This window comes from Neomonachus schauinslandi, chromosome 5 (assembly GCF_002201575.2).
Source record: "Neomonachus schauinslandi chromosome 5, ASM220157v2, whole genome shotgun sequence".
Taxonomy (NCBI): domain Eukaryota; kingdom Metazoa; phylum Chordata; class Mammalia; order Carnivora; family Phocidae; genus Neomonachus; species Neomonachus schauinslandi.
Genome location: NC_058407.1, coordinates 21,090,774 through 21,107,081, shown reverse-complemented (window position 1 = coordinate 21,107,081; position 16,308 = coordinate 21,090,774). Strand labels below are relative to the sequence as shown.

Genomic DNA, 16,308 nt, shown 5'->3' with positions numbered 1-16,308 from the left:
AATTCTAGAGAGAGAACATCATTCCAGATCAACGCCCTCATTTTACAGATGGGAAACTGAGGACCAGAGAGGTGATATGATCTGATAAAATCGAACTAAGAGGAAAGGATCTGGACCTCCAGGCTTTTGGCCACTGATTCCCCACCCCCCACTATTAACAAGTCACATTGCAGTTACAGTTATAAGAGACCTATTTATTGCTACCTTGAAGTCCAGTCTCTGCTCTATTTCAACCCTCCGAGCTAGTAAGCGTCCCTCATTGTGATGAGGTTAATTTTTTACCACCCCCCGCCCCCTTCTCGTGTGTTTCCTGAAGTAACAGCCAACATCCTCTGTTTGCTTCCAGTTGTAGCCCGCAGCTACAGGATACTCTCCATCTTTCAACACCAACCCTCACAGGAAGAGGAACCTCTGTCGGGAAGGTTTCTCCGTAGGACTCCTATTCCTACTGGTGACAGTTTGTCTCCGGAAACCGTGGCGCCCTCACTACAGCCAGATCTCCAGTGGGCAACACCCTTGAACTGTACCCTGCAACTCTCCAGAATGCTCACAGACGACGTTGATTCACCTCTTCTGCCTATCGGGACAAATATCGGGGCTGTTGAGGTCGCCGAAGGGCCAGATGGGGGGGGGACCTGCTCCGTGACCAAGCCACTTCGCTTTTCTGTGGAAAGCGGGGCTTGGGCACCAGACTTGGGAGACTCCAAGCGGTGGAAGGCGGGGCGCACCCGGCTGACTGAGACGCGCGCGCGGGTCGCGTGCTCCCGGCGGCCTGGGGCGGGGCCTCCGGCCACGCCCCCCTCCGCCTTCTGATTGGTCGTTTCGAAACAGGCAGCGAACCGCGGCGAGCCCTGAGACCCAGGCGGAGGCGGCGGCAGTTGGTCAGGGGCGTGCCAGCTTCGCACAGATTGAACCGACATGTCACCCTGCAGGGAGAAGTGACCATCCCGCGCCAGGTCGGGTGAGTACTTCTCTGTTTGTCTTCTCTTTTCCTCGCGAGCCTTTCCTCGCCTTCTTGGGGCTGCCGCGCCTCAGTCTGCGGGCTCGAGAACCCCCGGCGCTCCGCCGAGTCGAAGCGCTGGTTTGGTCGGGTCTCGGAGCTGCGGGATCCAAGACACTCTGCGATTGGCCCGCCGCGAGAGCCGTGTCCTCTGATTGGTCCCTGGGGCTGTCAAGGTGAAGTTTTGCCTGCCCTCTCCAGCCCACCTTGGTGCGGTGCGAGGGGCAACAGGTGTGCAGGGGCGGGGGACGGCAGGTGCGGACCTAGTAGGTTGGGGAAGAGGTATCGAGCCGTTACTGGTCTGCTTTAGAAACGAGAGGGAGATCAGAGCCTGAAGCTAGTTGAACGTCTCCAGGGGTACCCTTATCCCCAGGCGCCGAGCACATATAGGGTCACTTGATTACTCAACACCATCCTTTGGAAGAATTAATGAAGTCACTGACCTTGGAAAGAGAACGACACAGACGGTCATTTTGCCCTCTAGCAAAGTTTACAGACTCTTCCCTGTTTGTTCTCTCCAGTCCAGGCAGGGCTCTGCTTTCCCAGCTACAGCCCTTAGTTTGGAGGGCTGCCTTGGGGGGTGTATTGAAAAAGAAAAGGAAGGCTTGTAGATTGCCCTGGAAATCTGGGGAAACTTTTGGAAGGTGTCCTTCCTCACGCAGTCCCTCCTGGTTCCTAACTAATCTTTTCAAGTTGAATTTTATGGATTTAAGAGTGCTTTGTAGTATGCATGGCGGAGTTGCTGATCCAGTTCTCAAGTGAAGAGATGTATTTTTGCAGGCCCAGTCCAAGTCACACTTTGGGTTTTGTTTTGCTTGTGTGAAGAGCGCTAATAACTACTTTATCAGAAGATAAGCAGTTGGTGAACTGCTATAAGATCACCTTTCTTGGCACTTAAATTATTAGGAATTGGAATTCTAGCCACCTCAGGTTTTCTTTGGGAGGAGATTGGGTTGGATTTGAATGAAAAAGTGGAAACTGGTGAGAATCTTCTAGCATAGATTCTGATACAAGTTGTCTGATGGATGTGTTTCAAAAATTCATTAACAGCTTTGGATAGTAGGTGTCTGCTATTTTGACATTATTGAATTAAAAGTAATATTTCTTTTTAGTATAGCAAAATTGCTAAGTATGCAGGCTCTGAAATCAGGCTTTACCGTGGGTATGACCTTAGGCAAGTTATTTAATCTTTGTAAGCCTAAATTTTCTAATCTGTAAAAGAAGGTTAATAATAGTTCCTACCTTACCAATGGGAGGATTGCCGTGAGGATTAAATGAAATAATCCATGTAAATAGTTTCGTACAGTGACTGACATATAGCTATTATTATTTCTATGCTGTTTAATTTGGATAAAAAGTTTCAAGCTACACTCAGGGCGCCTGGGTGGCTCAGTCGTTTAGCGTCTGCCTTAGGCTCAGGTCATGATCCCAGGGTCCTGGGATGGAGTCCGGCATCGGGCTCCCTGCTCAGCGGGAAGCCTGCTTCTCCCTCTCCCACTCCCCCTGCTTGTGTTCCCTCTCTCGCTATGTCTCTCTCTCTCAAATAAATAAATATAATCTTTAAAAAAAAAAAAAGTTTCAAGCTACACTCAAGGGCCTGAGAGGCACAGGAGGTAAAGGTAGTGCCAGAGGCAGTGATGAGCTCTTATTCATTGATTAATTTAATACCTGTAAGCATAGTAACTGTTGCTATTTATCAAACACATTATTACCTAGACAGTGCAGGTACGTGTTTTAGGTGCTTTAGTTACATTAATGTTAAACCTCTTAGTAATCCTGTAATGTAGTTGGTGTTAATCTGAATGTTACAGGTGAGGAAACTGAAGCTCAGAGAAAGCAAATAACCTACTAAGTCCACTCGGAATTCAGTCCACCCCCTTTTTTGTGTGTCACACTGCCCTTTATTTATATTCCTGGCATTACGTAACTTCTCTGCGCAGAGTTGTTTGTATGGCCCAGATTCATTTCTGCCATGGATATAGTTTTATTTTTGAATACTTCATTAATAAAAAAAATAGTAAGAGGGCGCCTGGGTGGCTCAGTTGGTTAAGCGACTGCCTTCCGCTCAGGTCATGATCCTGGAGTCCCTGGATCGAGTCCCGCATCGGGCTCCCTGCTCGGCAGGGAGTCTGCTTCTCCCTCTGACCCTCCCAATCCTCCCCCCCTCATGTGCTCTCTCTCTCAGTCTCTCTCTCTCAAATAAATAAATAAAATCTTAAAAAAAAAATAGTAAGAAATAATTTGTGATGGTAGATCAAAGTGTGCGATAAGAGAAGAATGTCAGCAACATACATGCTATTACTAAAAACTAAATGAGTCCAATGGTGTTTGGAGAATTGGCCAGTTCAGAAGTAATGTTTCCTAATTTGTATTTTCCCATTTAGTTTTGGTGTATTCACTATATTTTTACTATGCAGCACTCTTCTATTATTTTTTTCCCCCTGTATATCTCAAGTTTGGAGTTAAGAAAGTTCAGTTATTTCAATAATTTTTCTCAAGCCAATTGTTGAGGAGGAAAGTCAGGGGTTAAGGTTAGTATGTATTGTTATAGTTTACTTTCAGTAACATGTCTGTGTTCATGTGTTTTACTTTCTTCTTATTACCTATTGCTTTCTATACTTTGATATCAGATACACCTTTACATACCTAATGAACCATGTGATGTACATAGAATTTGAGAGAATAGGAAACTTGAGTCTGTCGGTAAGTTTATCTCACTTCCAGTTTCACAATTTTTAATTGAAATTTAAATGCCATAAAGAAATACCTCAGGAGGCATGTTTACAAGATAAGGCAGTCATTGCATTTGTATTTCTTTAGTGTTTCTCCTTCTAAAAACACAAAATATTTTCTCATGTTATTACATTGTTACATAGTAGGTTGTTTTAACAGAAAGTTACCATTTATTTTATCAATAAATTACTAATTTCCGAAGAACTAGGATGTAATAAAATGTAGCATATGCACTAAACATTAATTTGTCTTTGATGTTGAAAGCATCTTAGGAATTTATAGTACTATGACCATCAGTCATATGATAGATATTGCTGAAGTGCTGACTGATAGAGATTTCTGCATATTATCACACAACATATACTTTTCTGTAACACTGTACAATTGACTATGTTTGAAGAGCTCACTCTATATAGTTTCAAACATAATGACTTTTCTTTTGATAGATGACTTGTTACTATTTTGGATTCTAAAAATAAAATTGGCTGTTGAAAAACTTGTTTGTGTTCAGAAGTTTTTTTTTATATCCTCCCTCCCCCAATTTAGAAAACATTGTGATTCCAGTAACATAATTATACATACTGTTCTGCAGATTGCTTTTGGTCACATAACATCTTTTCATATCAGTAGATATAGCTCTTATTTTTTCAAGTGGCTGAATGAATCCACTGAATGTATGACAATTTATTTGAGCAGTTTCCTGTTAGTAGATGCTTTATGTTGTTTTTACATTTCTTTATATTAGTGTTTGTGTATGGGTATGTTTTCCATAGAGTCTTTTAGTTTATCATATATAAAGGTAAACTGATTTTAAGTTATTTAAAAATTTTATGATAAACGAATAGTTCTATTGAACATGAAATTAAGTTATTCAGGTTGAATCTCTACAAAACATTGCAAGAGGAAAATTTCAAATAGAAAATCAAAGACTCCCAACAAATGAATAGTCTTTATAATTTTGCAAATAACATGTGATGTTTTTATGAAGCTGTAAGAATCTTCTTTCTCTTGAAAATCTTTATCTGCTTTAGAAGCTGCTTTTTCCTTAAATGGGTATACCACAGATTTACTTCATTATTGTTTCATATTCCCTTTAGTGATAAATGCAACATTTATTGTATTTAGGAGTAATTCTGGTACTAATTTTAGCACTAATTTCTACCCAGTAGAAGAAATGGAGAATGTTACCTCCAGAAGGTTCTTACTTTAGAAAGTATAGAATAAAATAAAAGCATATATTGCTATGTAACCTGAATTAGGGAGGGAGTTTGGGAAGTGTTTTTTTAGAGGAATTGAATCTGAAGAGAGGTAGGAATGAGTCTGGAAGAAAGGAGGCAGAAGATTGTTGCATGTAGATAGATCATCAGGTGCAAAGTCCCAGAGATGAGAGAGTATGCTTGAAGGGTCTAAAAGAAGTTCAGTATGGCTGGAGTGTGAGGGTCAAGAGAAGAGGCTAGAGGGGATCTATCAGGCTTTGCTAGCTTTGTTGAGGAGTTGGGGCTTTATCCTGAAGGAATTGGAGAGTCATTAAGGGTTTTAAGTAGGGAAGGAGAAAGGTGTCCTCAGATGAGGGTTTGTGAAGGCTCAATCTGGCTGCAGCACATGAAGAGCAGGTTGGAGGCTTGCAAAGCTGGAGAAAGGGTGACTGGTTGGAAGCTGTTTCAGTAAACCTAGAGAGAGGGGTGATGGTGGCTTGAACTAGAGGGGTGGCCATAGATATTGAAGAGAAAATTTAGAGTTAGAAGCAACAAGATGTGGTCACTGTTTTGACTGAGGGATGCAAGGAGGCGGTAGAGGCGTGGGAGAGGAGGGAATCAAGAATGACCTATTTAACTTGGTGAATGTTGGTGCTATTCCCTGAAATAGTAAACACAGGAAGCCTTTGTAAATATTTAAATGAGTGAGTAAATGAATAAATGATCTCAGTTTTACAAAGGCAGGGCCATTTGATGATGGAGAACACTTAGCACGATGGGTTTTACCTATAAATTTTGCATTTTTTGTTTGTTTGGTTTTATTTATGTTTTAGCATACTATATGAACTGGTGCCATTTTTCTCATTGCTTCAATCTGTTGGACTCACTATATCTTCCAATCATGTTCTGGATGCATATCGCTTTCTTGGGGTCAAATGTCTTGACCCTCTGGGCACAGCTTCCTGTGTATTACTTTCTTATTACTGCTGGAACAAATTGCCACAAACTTAGTGGTTGAAAACAACACAGATTTATTATCTTATGGTTTGGGAGGTCACAAATCTAAAATGAGCTAAAAAAAAGATGGGGTTCCTTCTTTCTGGAGGCTCCAGAGGAAGTCCCTTTCTTTCCCTTTTCCAGCTTTGAAGGACTTGTGTTCCTTTGGGCTCCTTCCTCCATCTTCAAGGCTGGCAGTGAGGCAACTCAGATCTGTTTTTCTGCTTCTCACGTTATTCTCTGACTTTTCTGCATCCCTCTTTTTAAAAAATGTGTTTGTTTTTATTGAGATACAATTAACATCACATTATATTAGTTTCATATGTACAACATACATGATTTGATATTTGTATGTATTGTAAAATGATCACCATAATAAATCTAGCTAGCATCCATCCCCATACAGAGTTATAATTTTTTTCTTGTGATGAGGACCTTAAAGATCTACTCTTAGCAGCTTTCAAATATGCAATACAGTATTATTAACTATAGTCACCATACTATACATGACATCCCCATGACTTATAAACTGTAGGTTTGTACCCTTTGAACCCCTTCACCCATTTTACCCACCCCCTAGTTCCCACCTCTGGCAGCCGCCAATCTGTTCTCTTTATCTATCAGCTTGGTTGGTTGGTTTGTTTAGATTCCACATAATTGAGATCATACAGTATTTGCCTTTCCCTATCTGACTTATTTCACTTAGCATAATGCCCTTAAGGTCTGTCTATGTTGTCACAAATGGCAAGATTTCATTCTTTTTTTATGGCTGAGTAATATTCTATTGTATTCATCTTTACCCATTCATCCATCAGTGGACACAGGTTGTTTCTGTATCTGGGCTATTGTAAACAATGCTGTAGTGAACATGGGGATGCATATAGCTTTTCAAATTAGTGTTTTCATTTTTTTTGAATAAATACCCAGAAGTAGAATTGCTGGATCATATGGTAGTTCTGTTTTTCATTTTTTGAGGAACCTCCATACTGTTTTTTCATAGTGGCTGCACCAATTTACATTCCCATCAATAGTGCATGAGGTTTCCCTTTTCTTTACATCCTCACCAACACTTGTTATTTCTTGTCTTTTTATCTTTTAAAGATTTTATTTATTTATTTGACAGAAAGAGACATAGCGAGAGAGGGAACACAAGCAGGGGGAGTGGGAGAGGGAGAAGCAGGCTTCCTTCCCAGCAGGGAGCCCGATGCGGGGCTTGATCCCAGGACCCTGGGATCATGACCTGAGCCTAAGGCAGACACTTAACAACTGAGCCACCCAGGTGCCCCTATTTCTTGTCTTTTTGATGATAGTCATTCTGACTGGTGTAAGGTGATATCTCATTGTGGTTTTGATTTGCATTTCCTTGATGATTAGTGATTTTGAGTGTCTTTTCATGTGTCTGTTGGCCATCTGTATGCTTCTTTGGACAAATACCTATTCAGGTCCTCTATCCATTTTTTAATCAGATTGTTTGTTTGTTTTGCTATTGAGTTGAGTTGGATATTAACTCCTTATCAGGTATATGATATGTAAATATTTTCTCCCATTCTGTAGGTTGCCTTTTCATTTTGTTGATGGTTTACTTTGCTGTGCATCAGCTTTTTAGTTTGTGTAGTCCCACTTATTTATTTTGGCTTTTGTTGCCTTTGCCTTGGGAGTCAGATCCAAAAGTCATCTCCAACACTGATGCTTGGAAGGAGCTTACCTTTATGTTTTCTTCTAGGAGTTTTATGGTTTCACGTATTACATTCAAATTCAAGTCTTTAATCCATTTTGAGTTAATTTTTGTGTACGGTATAAGATAGTGGTCCAGTTTCATTCTTTTGCATGTGGTTGTCCAGTTTTCCCAACACCATTTATTGAAGAGACTGTCCATTCACTCTAACATATTTTAGGCTCCTTTGTTATAAATTGACCATAAATGTGTGGGTTTATTTCTGGGCTCTCTAATTTGTTCCATTGATTTATATATCTGTTTTCATGCCAGTACCATACTGTGTGTTTTTAAAGATTTTATTTATTTATTTTTTGAGAGCGAGAGAGAGAGTGAGAGAGCACGAGTGAGAGGGTGGGGCAGAGGGAGAGGGAGAAGCAGACTCCCTTCTGAGCAGGGAGCCTGACATGGGGCTCGATCCCAGGATCCCAGGATCATGACCTGAGCCGAAGGCAGACACTTAACAGACCGAGCCACCCAGGCACCACTGTTTTTTTTTTTTTTTTTTAGTGGAAGTATATGTAATACACAATGTTACTTTAGTTTCAAGTGTACGACATGGTGATTCCACAAGTCTATACATTATGTTATGTTCACCACAAGTGTAGCTACCCCATACTGTTTTGATTATTCCAGTTTTGTAATATAGTTTGAAAACAAGGAGAGTGATGCCTCTAGATTTGTTCTTCTTCCTTAATTAAGATTGCTTTGGTTATTTGGGGTTTTATGGTTACATATAAATTTTAGGATTGTTCTGTTCTGTTTCTGTGAAAAATGCCATTGGACTCTTGAAAGGGATGGCATTGAATCTGTAGATGGCTTTGAGTAATATGGATATTTTAACAATATTGATTCTTCCAGTTTAAGAGCATGGAATATCTTTTCATATATTTGCATCTTCTTCAATTTCTTTCATCAATGTCTTAAAATTTTCAGTTAGTATAGGTCTTTTACCTCCTTGGTTAAATTTATTCCCAGGTATTTTATTCTTTTTGATGCAACTCTAAATGGGATTATTTTCTTAATTTCTCTTTTTTTAGTGTCTAGAAACAACAGATTTCTATGTATTGATTTTTAAATCCTGCAACTTTACTGAATTCATTTATTAGTTCTAAGAGTTTTTTGGTGGTCTTTAGGGTGTTTTATATATAATATCATGTAATATGCAAATAGTGTCAGTTTTACTTCTTCCTTTCCAATTTGGATACTTTTCTTTTTCTTGTCTAATTGTTTTGGCTATGGCTGCCAAATACTATGTTGCATAAAAGTGAGACTAGGCGTCCATGTCTTGTTCTTGATCTTAGAGGAAAGATGTTCAGCTTTTGACCATATGATGTTAGCTGTGGGCTTGTCATATATGGCCTTTATTATGTTGAGTTATGTTCCCTCTATACCCACTCTTTTGAGAATTTGTCTCATAAATTGATGTTGAATTTTGTTAAATGCTATTTCTATATCTGTTGCGATGATCATATGATTTTTATTTTGTTAACATGGTATATCATGTTGATTGATTTGTGAGTGTTGAACCATCCTTGCATTTCTGAAGTAAATTCCACTTGATCATGGTATATGATCCCTTTAATGTATTGTTGAATTCAGTTTGCTAATATTTTGTTGACGATTTTTGCATCTATGTTCATCAGGGATTTTGGCTTCTGCATCCCTCTTGTAGAGACTCTTGTGGATTCATTTGCCCTACCAAGATAATCTGTCATCCCAAAGTCTTTAATTTACTCAATCTGAAATGCCCATTTTGCCCACAAAGGTAGCATATTCACAGGTTCTGGGGATTAGGAGGTAAACATTTTGGGGAACCATTATTCTGTCTACCACAAATAGAGTTTAATCAAGATGTGATAAAAACGTACTTGTCCACTGAGGCACACAAATTCCTGAGTAGCACATTGCATCCAGAATCCATGCCCCTTGGCAAAGCTATCCTATCCTTTTCACTTGGACCCTCCGCCTATACACCATTCTTAGTCTTTTTTTTTTTTTCTTTGTGATTCCTTTGGTTATCAGGCATCTCACTTGACCTGCTGGTAAAGGTACCACACAGTTCAGTAACCACTGTACATATTCCACCTTGGACATGCTGGGTGAGAGGCAAAATCGTTTATCAATTCATGTCAATAATGAATAAAAATAATAAAGAATACAAAAAAAAAATGTCTCCGAGTAGATACTTGTCTACTATGTAGCTGCTTTCAAGCTCCTGTCACATTTTATTCCACAACAGAAACACTGTGAAGAAGGGTGACAACCCAATTTTCCCTAGAGATTTTGATATTTCTCCTACCAAAAGTGTTTCCTAAACTTTAGGCTTGACTACTTCTTTTAATACTGCTTCCAGCAGCAGTCCAGGAACTTAAAATATAGTTGGCAAAGCAATGTACAGAAATAACAGAAAATGGTATGAAGCAGTGTAAAGGCAAGTGATTGGGGAAGTCACTATGTGAATTTAAGAGCTAAAGATAGAATCAGAAGTAATTCAGGCAAGTCGGGAAGGGCTACTGGGAGGAGGTACATCAAACAAATTATAAGCCTGGGTTAGCTGAGATAATGAAGAATCTTCTCAACTATTCTTTCTCTATTTCCTGTGCTAACTCCTTGTCTCATGTCTAAATTTTGGATTTTCTCAGGACTTGTTCTTAGGCCCTTATCACTGCTTTCTCCATTTCTTTCTCAGATGATCTCATTCTTCTCAATGGCTTTACCTTCCAAGTATTTGCTGACAATTTCTACCTCCTCTTGAACATTCTTCTCAGCTCTAGATTGGTTTTACCAACTGCCAGACAGACACTTCCACTTGGATGTCTTTAAAGGTTTCCCAAATTAAACATGACCGAAACACAGCACTTTTGACCTATTGTGTTCCCTGCCTTGATTTGTTCATACTCATATCATCCTCAGCTCAGTAAATGCTCCCACTATGTATTTACTCAATTGCTTAAGCCAGAAACCTGGGAGTCATACTTGACATTTCACACTGCCCTTACATCCCTCCCTTTCACCGCTCCTCTCTAACCATTATCAGGTCTTGGTTCTGACTGCAGTGGATATAAACTCCATCCACTTCTCTTGAGTGGAGACTTTGTCTGTGTTCTAGCTCAGTCACCATCGTTTGTCACCGAGCTACTGCAGTCCTGCAGATTTCCTAACTCTTCCTCTGCCAGGCTCCTCTCCATCTCTTTTCCCGTGTGCTCCCATTTCCTATATGGTCCCACTGTTTCTACCCTTTCTGTGTCTCCTTTCATTGTTTCCCCTGGTTCTTTTCCCCACATCTCTATCCACTCCCCTTTCTGTTTCCTTCCCCCTTTCTCTTAAACCCATCACTATTTCACTGTTGTGTTCCTCTCTGCCCCTCAAAGAGCTCTTTTGAAACTCAGAATTACATTGTCTCTCCCTTGGTTAAAGTTCTCCCATGGCTTCTCACTGCACCTAGAATAAAACCTAATTTCTTCAGCAGGCCTAGTGTGATGGGGCTGCTGCCTAACTTTTCAGTCCCCTCCTAAGCCCCACATTGTCCATGCTGCAGCCATACCTGCTTCTTTCAGTTCTAGGAATGTGCCACATTCCTCAGAGTCTTCGCAGAAATTATTCTCTGTACTTAGAATTCTTCCTCTCATTCCCTAATTCCTACCATTCTTCAAATTCATGTTTTCCCTCTAGTAAAACCATTTCTAATCATTAAATCTAAGTCTAAAGTAGGCCCCTGCTGTTTCATTCCCTGTTCTTTCCTTCAAAGTAAAATTATCATGATTTAACACTGTGTATTCATTTGTGTGGCTGCTTTTTAAAATTTTCCCGACTGGTGTATTAGTTCCATAAGGGCAGTCACATGTCTTTTACGTTCACTACTGTGTCTCTTGGCTGTGGTTCTAGTTCATTAAAGAGGAAGAGTAAATGCTTGTTGAATCAATGAATGAATGTACACCCCATGGAAAAGCATACAGCCTGAACAGTGATGTAGCCACAGAAATGAACAAAACTGAGTGAGGATAATGAGGAGACATGCTGAATGGAGCAAAGGGCCAATGTTAGATAAGTTCCTGAAGATTTTTATTCTAGCAAAGAGAACTGTGAGTCACAAATTCATATCTGAGTATCCTCCCCATGATGACATGGCTATTTTAAAGCTTTTGCTTTCACTTATAACTATATTTATTTATCTGTTAGTGAAAGAAGCTTCCCATATTATGTTTAATGATTTCTGGGTATTATTAGCCTTATCACTTTTTAATTTGATAAGTTATATTAAATGAACTATAATTATGTCTCATCATAGTATTAATCATACCAACTCATTTGTTAAGTGGTAGTTATGTGTCAGGTACTTCATGTGTATCATCTCATTTAATCTTTATAATAACCATATGAAGGAGGTGGTGGTATCTCATTTTACAGATGAGAACACTGAGAACCAGAAAAGTTAAGCACCCCAAGGTCATATAGCTAATATGCTAGACCTGGAATTCAAACCAGATGTGTCTGCTACTTTCTACTACCATTCTAGTACACATTTTAGTATACATTTAAAAAATGAAATATCTTTGGTATAGCTATAGCATTTCTATTTTCTCTATTAGGCAATTAGGAAATATTTAACCAAAGATTTTAAATCTAAGAAAATACCGCCCCCACCCCCGAACAAATCAGAGAGGATATCTTCTTCAGTTGTTTTTCTGAGTGAAGCATTAAAAAATGATGAAATGGTTTTTGACATGCAGAAAGGCGTACAGACTAGTATAATAACACCTGTGTTCTCACCATTTATCTTGAAATAAAATCTTACCAGTACAGTTGAAAGTCTTCTGTGCATTCCTTCCCAGTCTCATCTTCCTCCCTCTCCTCAGCAATAAGCATTATTCACTATCCCAATTTTGGCATGTATCGTATCCCTGCAGTTTATGTATTTTGGCAATAATCTGGTGTCTGAGTGCTAAATGTGGTATGGTGGCAGTTAATGTCATTATTTTTCTGAAAAAACTTACTGTGTTTCTTTGCCTTTTTGCCATTCTTTTCCAAACTCCCCCCCCGATTTGTACTAGGAATGCTCTATGCCACCTTATGCTCTCCCATCATATCTTATAATGTGGGTGGGGGATAAAAATGTACTCAGTTTCATAGCCTACAGCTATGGGAAAAAGGATCCATTCAACAGGTTGGCATTTCCCCCCATTCTGATCTGAAGTCAAACTGGTATGAAGAGGCTAACCATAAATGATCTTGAGGATCTCATGACTGAATCTGTTTCTAGGATGAGTGGGTTAGGTCAAAATCCTGTTCATCAGGTGGATGAGTGAGTGCCTTCTGTGTTTCTGTTTTCCTCAGATTTTAAAAGTTTAGTACTCTTCCTTTAAGATCTCCGTGTAAACTCCTGGTCTTGTGAACGATTCCCAGCAGGGTTACAGTATAGTTTGGTCACAAGAGGTCTTTTTGCCCAAATCTAAGGGAAAAGACTTCCCAAGTTGGCAAAGAATTGAAATATGCTCCTCCCAAAAGAGAGAGAGACAAAAGCAAAACAAAATAAAGGCAATGATTTGCTGATTGAGATGCAGCTCCAAAAATGAAGTGTTGCTGATTCAGCATAATTGGTTTATGTGAGAAAAATAGAAACTGAGACTTTTAGGGAAAGATAAAAAAGAGGAAAATAGGTAGTAACAAAATGAGTAAGAGGCAAGAATTGTGGTTGTGATGCAGACTCGGGGTAACTATAGAATAGATGCTACTCTTGGGATTAAATGCCCAAGGACACAAAAATGGTTTAGAAAAGAATAGTAAATGACTAGAAAATATCAATAACTGGCTCTCTGGGACATGATGAGTATTCATTAATTAATTGATTCACTGATACAATCTCATCAGTTTATAGAAGTTTCCCAATAAAAGCATATATTTGCATAAGGGATAGTTTTTCATATATGAAGATACATTATAGCTTATCTGAGTGTGATTTCATTAGAAAATTTCTTTTTAAAGGTAATTCAGATGGTTATATTTTTGTCATCTTAAAAGTAGTTCTTTGCATTACACAAGAAGAATGCTTTGAAAAATATGTATATAAAAGACTCTTCTGCTAAAGTTCAAGTGACTGAAGGTTGTGCACAAATTCTTCATTTCTTTCATAAAACCAGTTTTGTTGCATTTTCCATAAAAAGTGCAACTACTAAACATTCTTTTGATAGCTTCTTTGTGAATGTGTCACTGTTCTTGTTTTGCACACGCCTTATAATTTAGGCCCTCTTTTGTTTTGGGTTGGCAGTTCCAACTGTTAAAGCTCTTGTCTGATTGTGTGGGACTCCTTATTTTAATGGGAGCAGCTTCTTTGCTGCATTTTTAAAAAATGGTCTCGGAAGCTTCTTACTGTGGATCTTTGTTGAGGACAAAGGATTATTTATGCTAAAGGAAAATGTATTCCCCACTGAATTAGCTCGTGGGAAGCATAACAAGCTCATTAGTGATGCTCAATTGTACTTTGGCCTTTTGCTATGGTAGAGAGAAGGAAAAATGACATCAAAAAGGACATTCTTCTGTCCTTTGCCTTCCCGCAAAGAAAACGTGATGTAATATTAGACTTTTCAGTTAGATTTAGCTCAAGTTCAACTTTGGTACCAGAGGAAATGTTCCTGAAAGGAAAGTGGTGTGTGTAGTTGATACTGTGCATGAGGTATGTTTGGTATAACTTAGAGGAGAAAGTAACTTTTCCTTGGAAATTGACAGCATTATAGACCATTTTTATTTTTTTCTTATAATTTTTTAATGGTGGTTTATAATAAAAAATAGACTAGTGTATTATGCTGCTATAAGCAATCAAAAATCCTAGGTTTTATATAGTCTCTATTATCCTGAGTGTTTTTAAACTCTTCACCTTTTTTCCCATCTAAAAATACATTAAATAATTGTATTAACCTAATTAATTAAAATTGTATTTTTTCTATAGATTTCAAAAATAGTACTTTGGAGTTAAAATTGCTGTTTCTTTTTTTTTTTTTTGTCTTTAGTACCTTATGGAGAAAATAGCTTATGAAAAATTATTATGGAAAGGCACTGAGTATTGTTTTATAGTTAAAGTTGATGTCTGTCTTTATTGTTGTCTGGCAGAAGAAGCTAATGGCTAAGCTTAGCTTAGTCCAGATGAACTTATATGATCTCTTCATAAAAATCAGATGAGAGATGCTTGACTTTAGTATCAGTTGTTGTGCTGTTGGTGTTTGCATTATTATGTTTACAGGGGAAAATTTGGGGAGACTTTTATATGTGCTAAGTTTTATTGTCAGTTTTATTTTTCTAGCCAGATGCTTCAAGAATTACCTTGATATTCGTGCCAGAAACTATGTATTAAATGTGTTTCAGGTTTTCCTCTTTCAAATGAGGATACTTTCATAAGTGAGAAGCTAGGAGTGATTATTGAATTCTCCTACAGTCACACTATTCCAAATAGAAGAAAAAGTTTTAGGTTTTCAGTCAAATAGGAGACTAAAGCAGATTCCTTGTAATTTGGGGGCTTGGGAAGTAGGAAAACTACCATTATTTGCATATTAATGTTTTGTTCTATTTTCAGAAAAGCAATTTCATTTCAATATAGATGACCATGCAACCTGCAATTCAAGTAAGTGTTTTTCTTGGAAAAATATGTATCTAAATTATGAGATAATAATTATGTGAGATTATATAAAATTATAATAATTAGTAGAATACTAAAATTATCCCAAAATGTTTTTACTGTACTAGTTCTTTTAAGCATTAAATTTTAATAACAGGGATTACTATATTTTAACTTTCTAGTCCTGAAAAGATTTTAATTTTAAGCTTTCATTTATACAAATTATTTATAAGAGTCAAAAATTCCTTAGAATTGGTGAGTCCATCTTACTTTTACTACCCTGGGAAGAGAATTGGAACATTTTATAGTTTTCCTCTCCTTACAATTTAGTATGTATTTGTAATTAAAAGAGCTCTCAATGAAAACAATTATAAATTATTTATTTTAGATAATTATGCCTGTGCCCAGTAATGCCTCTAAATGACCAGGCATCAAAACTTAAAATTTAAAGTGTTTTTGTTGTTGTTGTGGTGGTGGTTTGTTTGTTTTTTGGTGAGGGGAGGCAAGATGGAGATAATTAGACAAACCAGAATAATCTTACATTTGAATGATTTCCAGAATTGGTATTTACTATATTATTCTTATATTCTTTTAAAAGTTTTCTTTTGATATAACTAGAGTATGCTTGAATCTTAAAGATAAAAATCACATTGAAATTCTACCTATAAAGATACAAGCAGTTGATACTATAATTTGCCTTGCAAAGTGAGACCTTTAGAATCAATCATTTCTGGTTCTGGTTCTGCCACTCTGATTGTGAGATTCTGGCAATTTATTTTACCTCTGCTTCCTCACCTCCAAGGTGAGGTCATTGTTGAGGAAATCAGTTGGAATCAATGAGAGAACATGAGCAAAGTGCCTACTAGAATGTATGTTGCATAGTAGACACTTCAGAAGTTTGGTTGTATCATTGGTATAACAAAACTCTCCACATTATAAAACTGGAGATTATACCTGTGTCGTGAAAGTCTTCCTTCCTTCCTTCCTTTGTTTCTTTTGAAAGAAGGCTTATCAAGATGACAGTGGGTGAAGACTAATTTATTTATCAAATGTTAACAAC

General features: G+C 38.1%; 1 protein-coding gene across 1 annotated transcript in view; it reads left to right on the top strand.

Annotated features, from left to right (window-relative positions):
* Positions 1-917: 917 nt before the first annotated feature.
* Positions 918-16,308, top strand: part of GAS2L3 (growth arrest specific 2 like 3) — a 36,969-nt gene continuing 21,578 nt past the window's right edge. The window contains exons 1-2 of the mRNA XM_021687556.1: positions 918-961; positions 15,207-15,254. Of these exons, the coding sequence (XP_021543231.1) occupies positions 15,231-15,254 (24 nt within the window). The 5' untranslated portion in view covers positions 918-961; positions 15,207-15,230. The remainder of the gene's footprint in view (positions 962-15,206; positions 15,255-16,308) is intronic.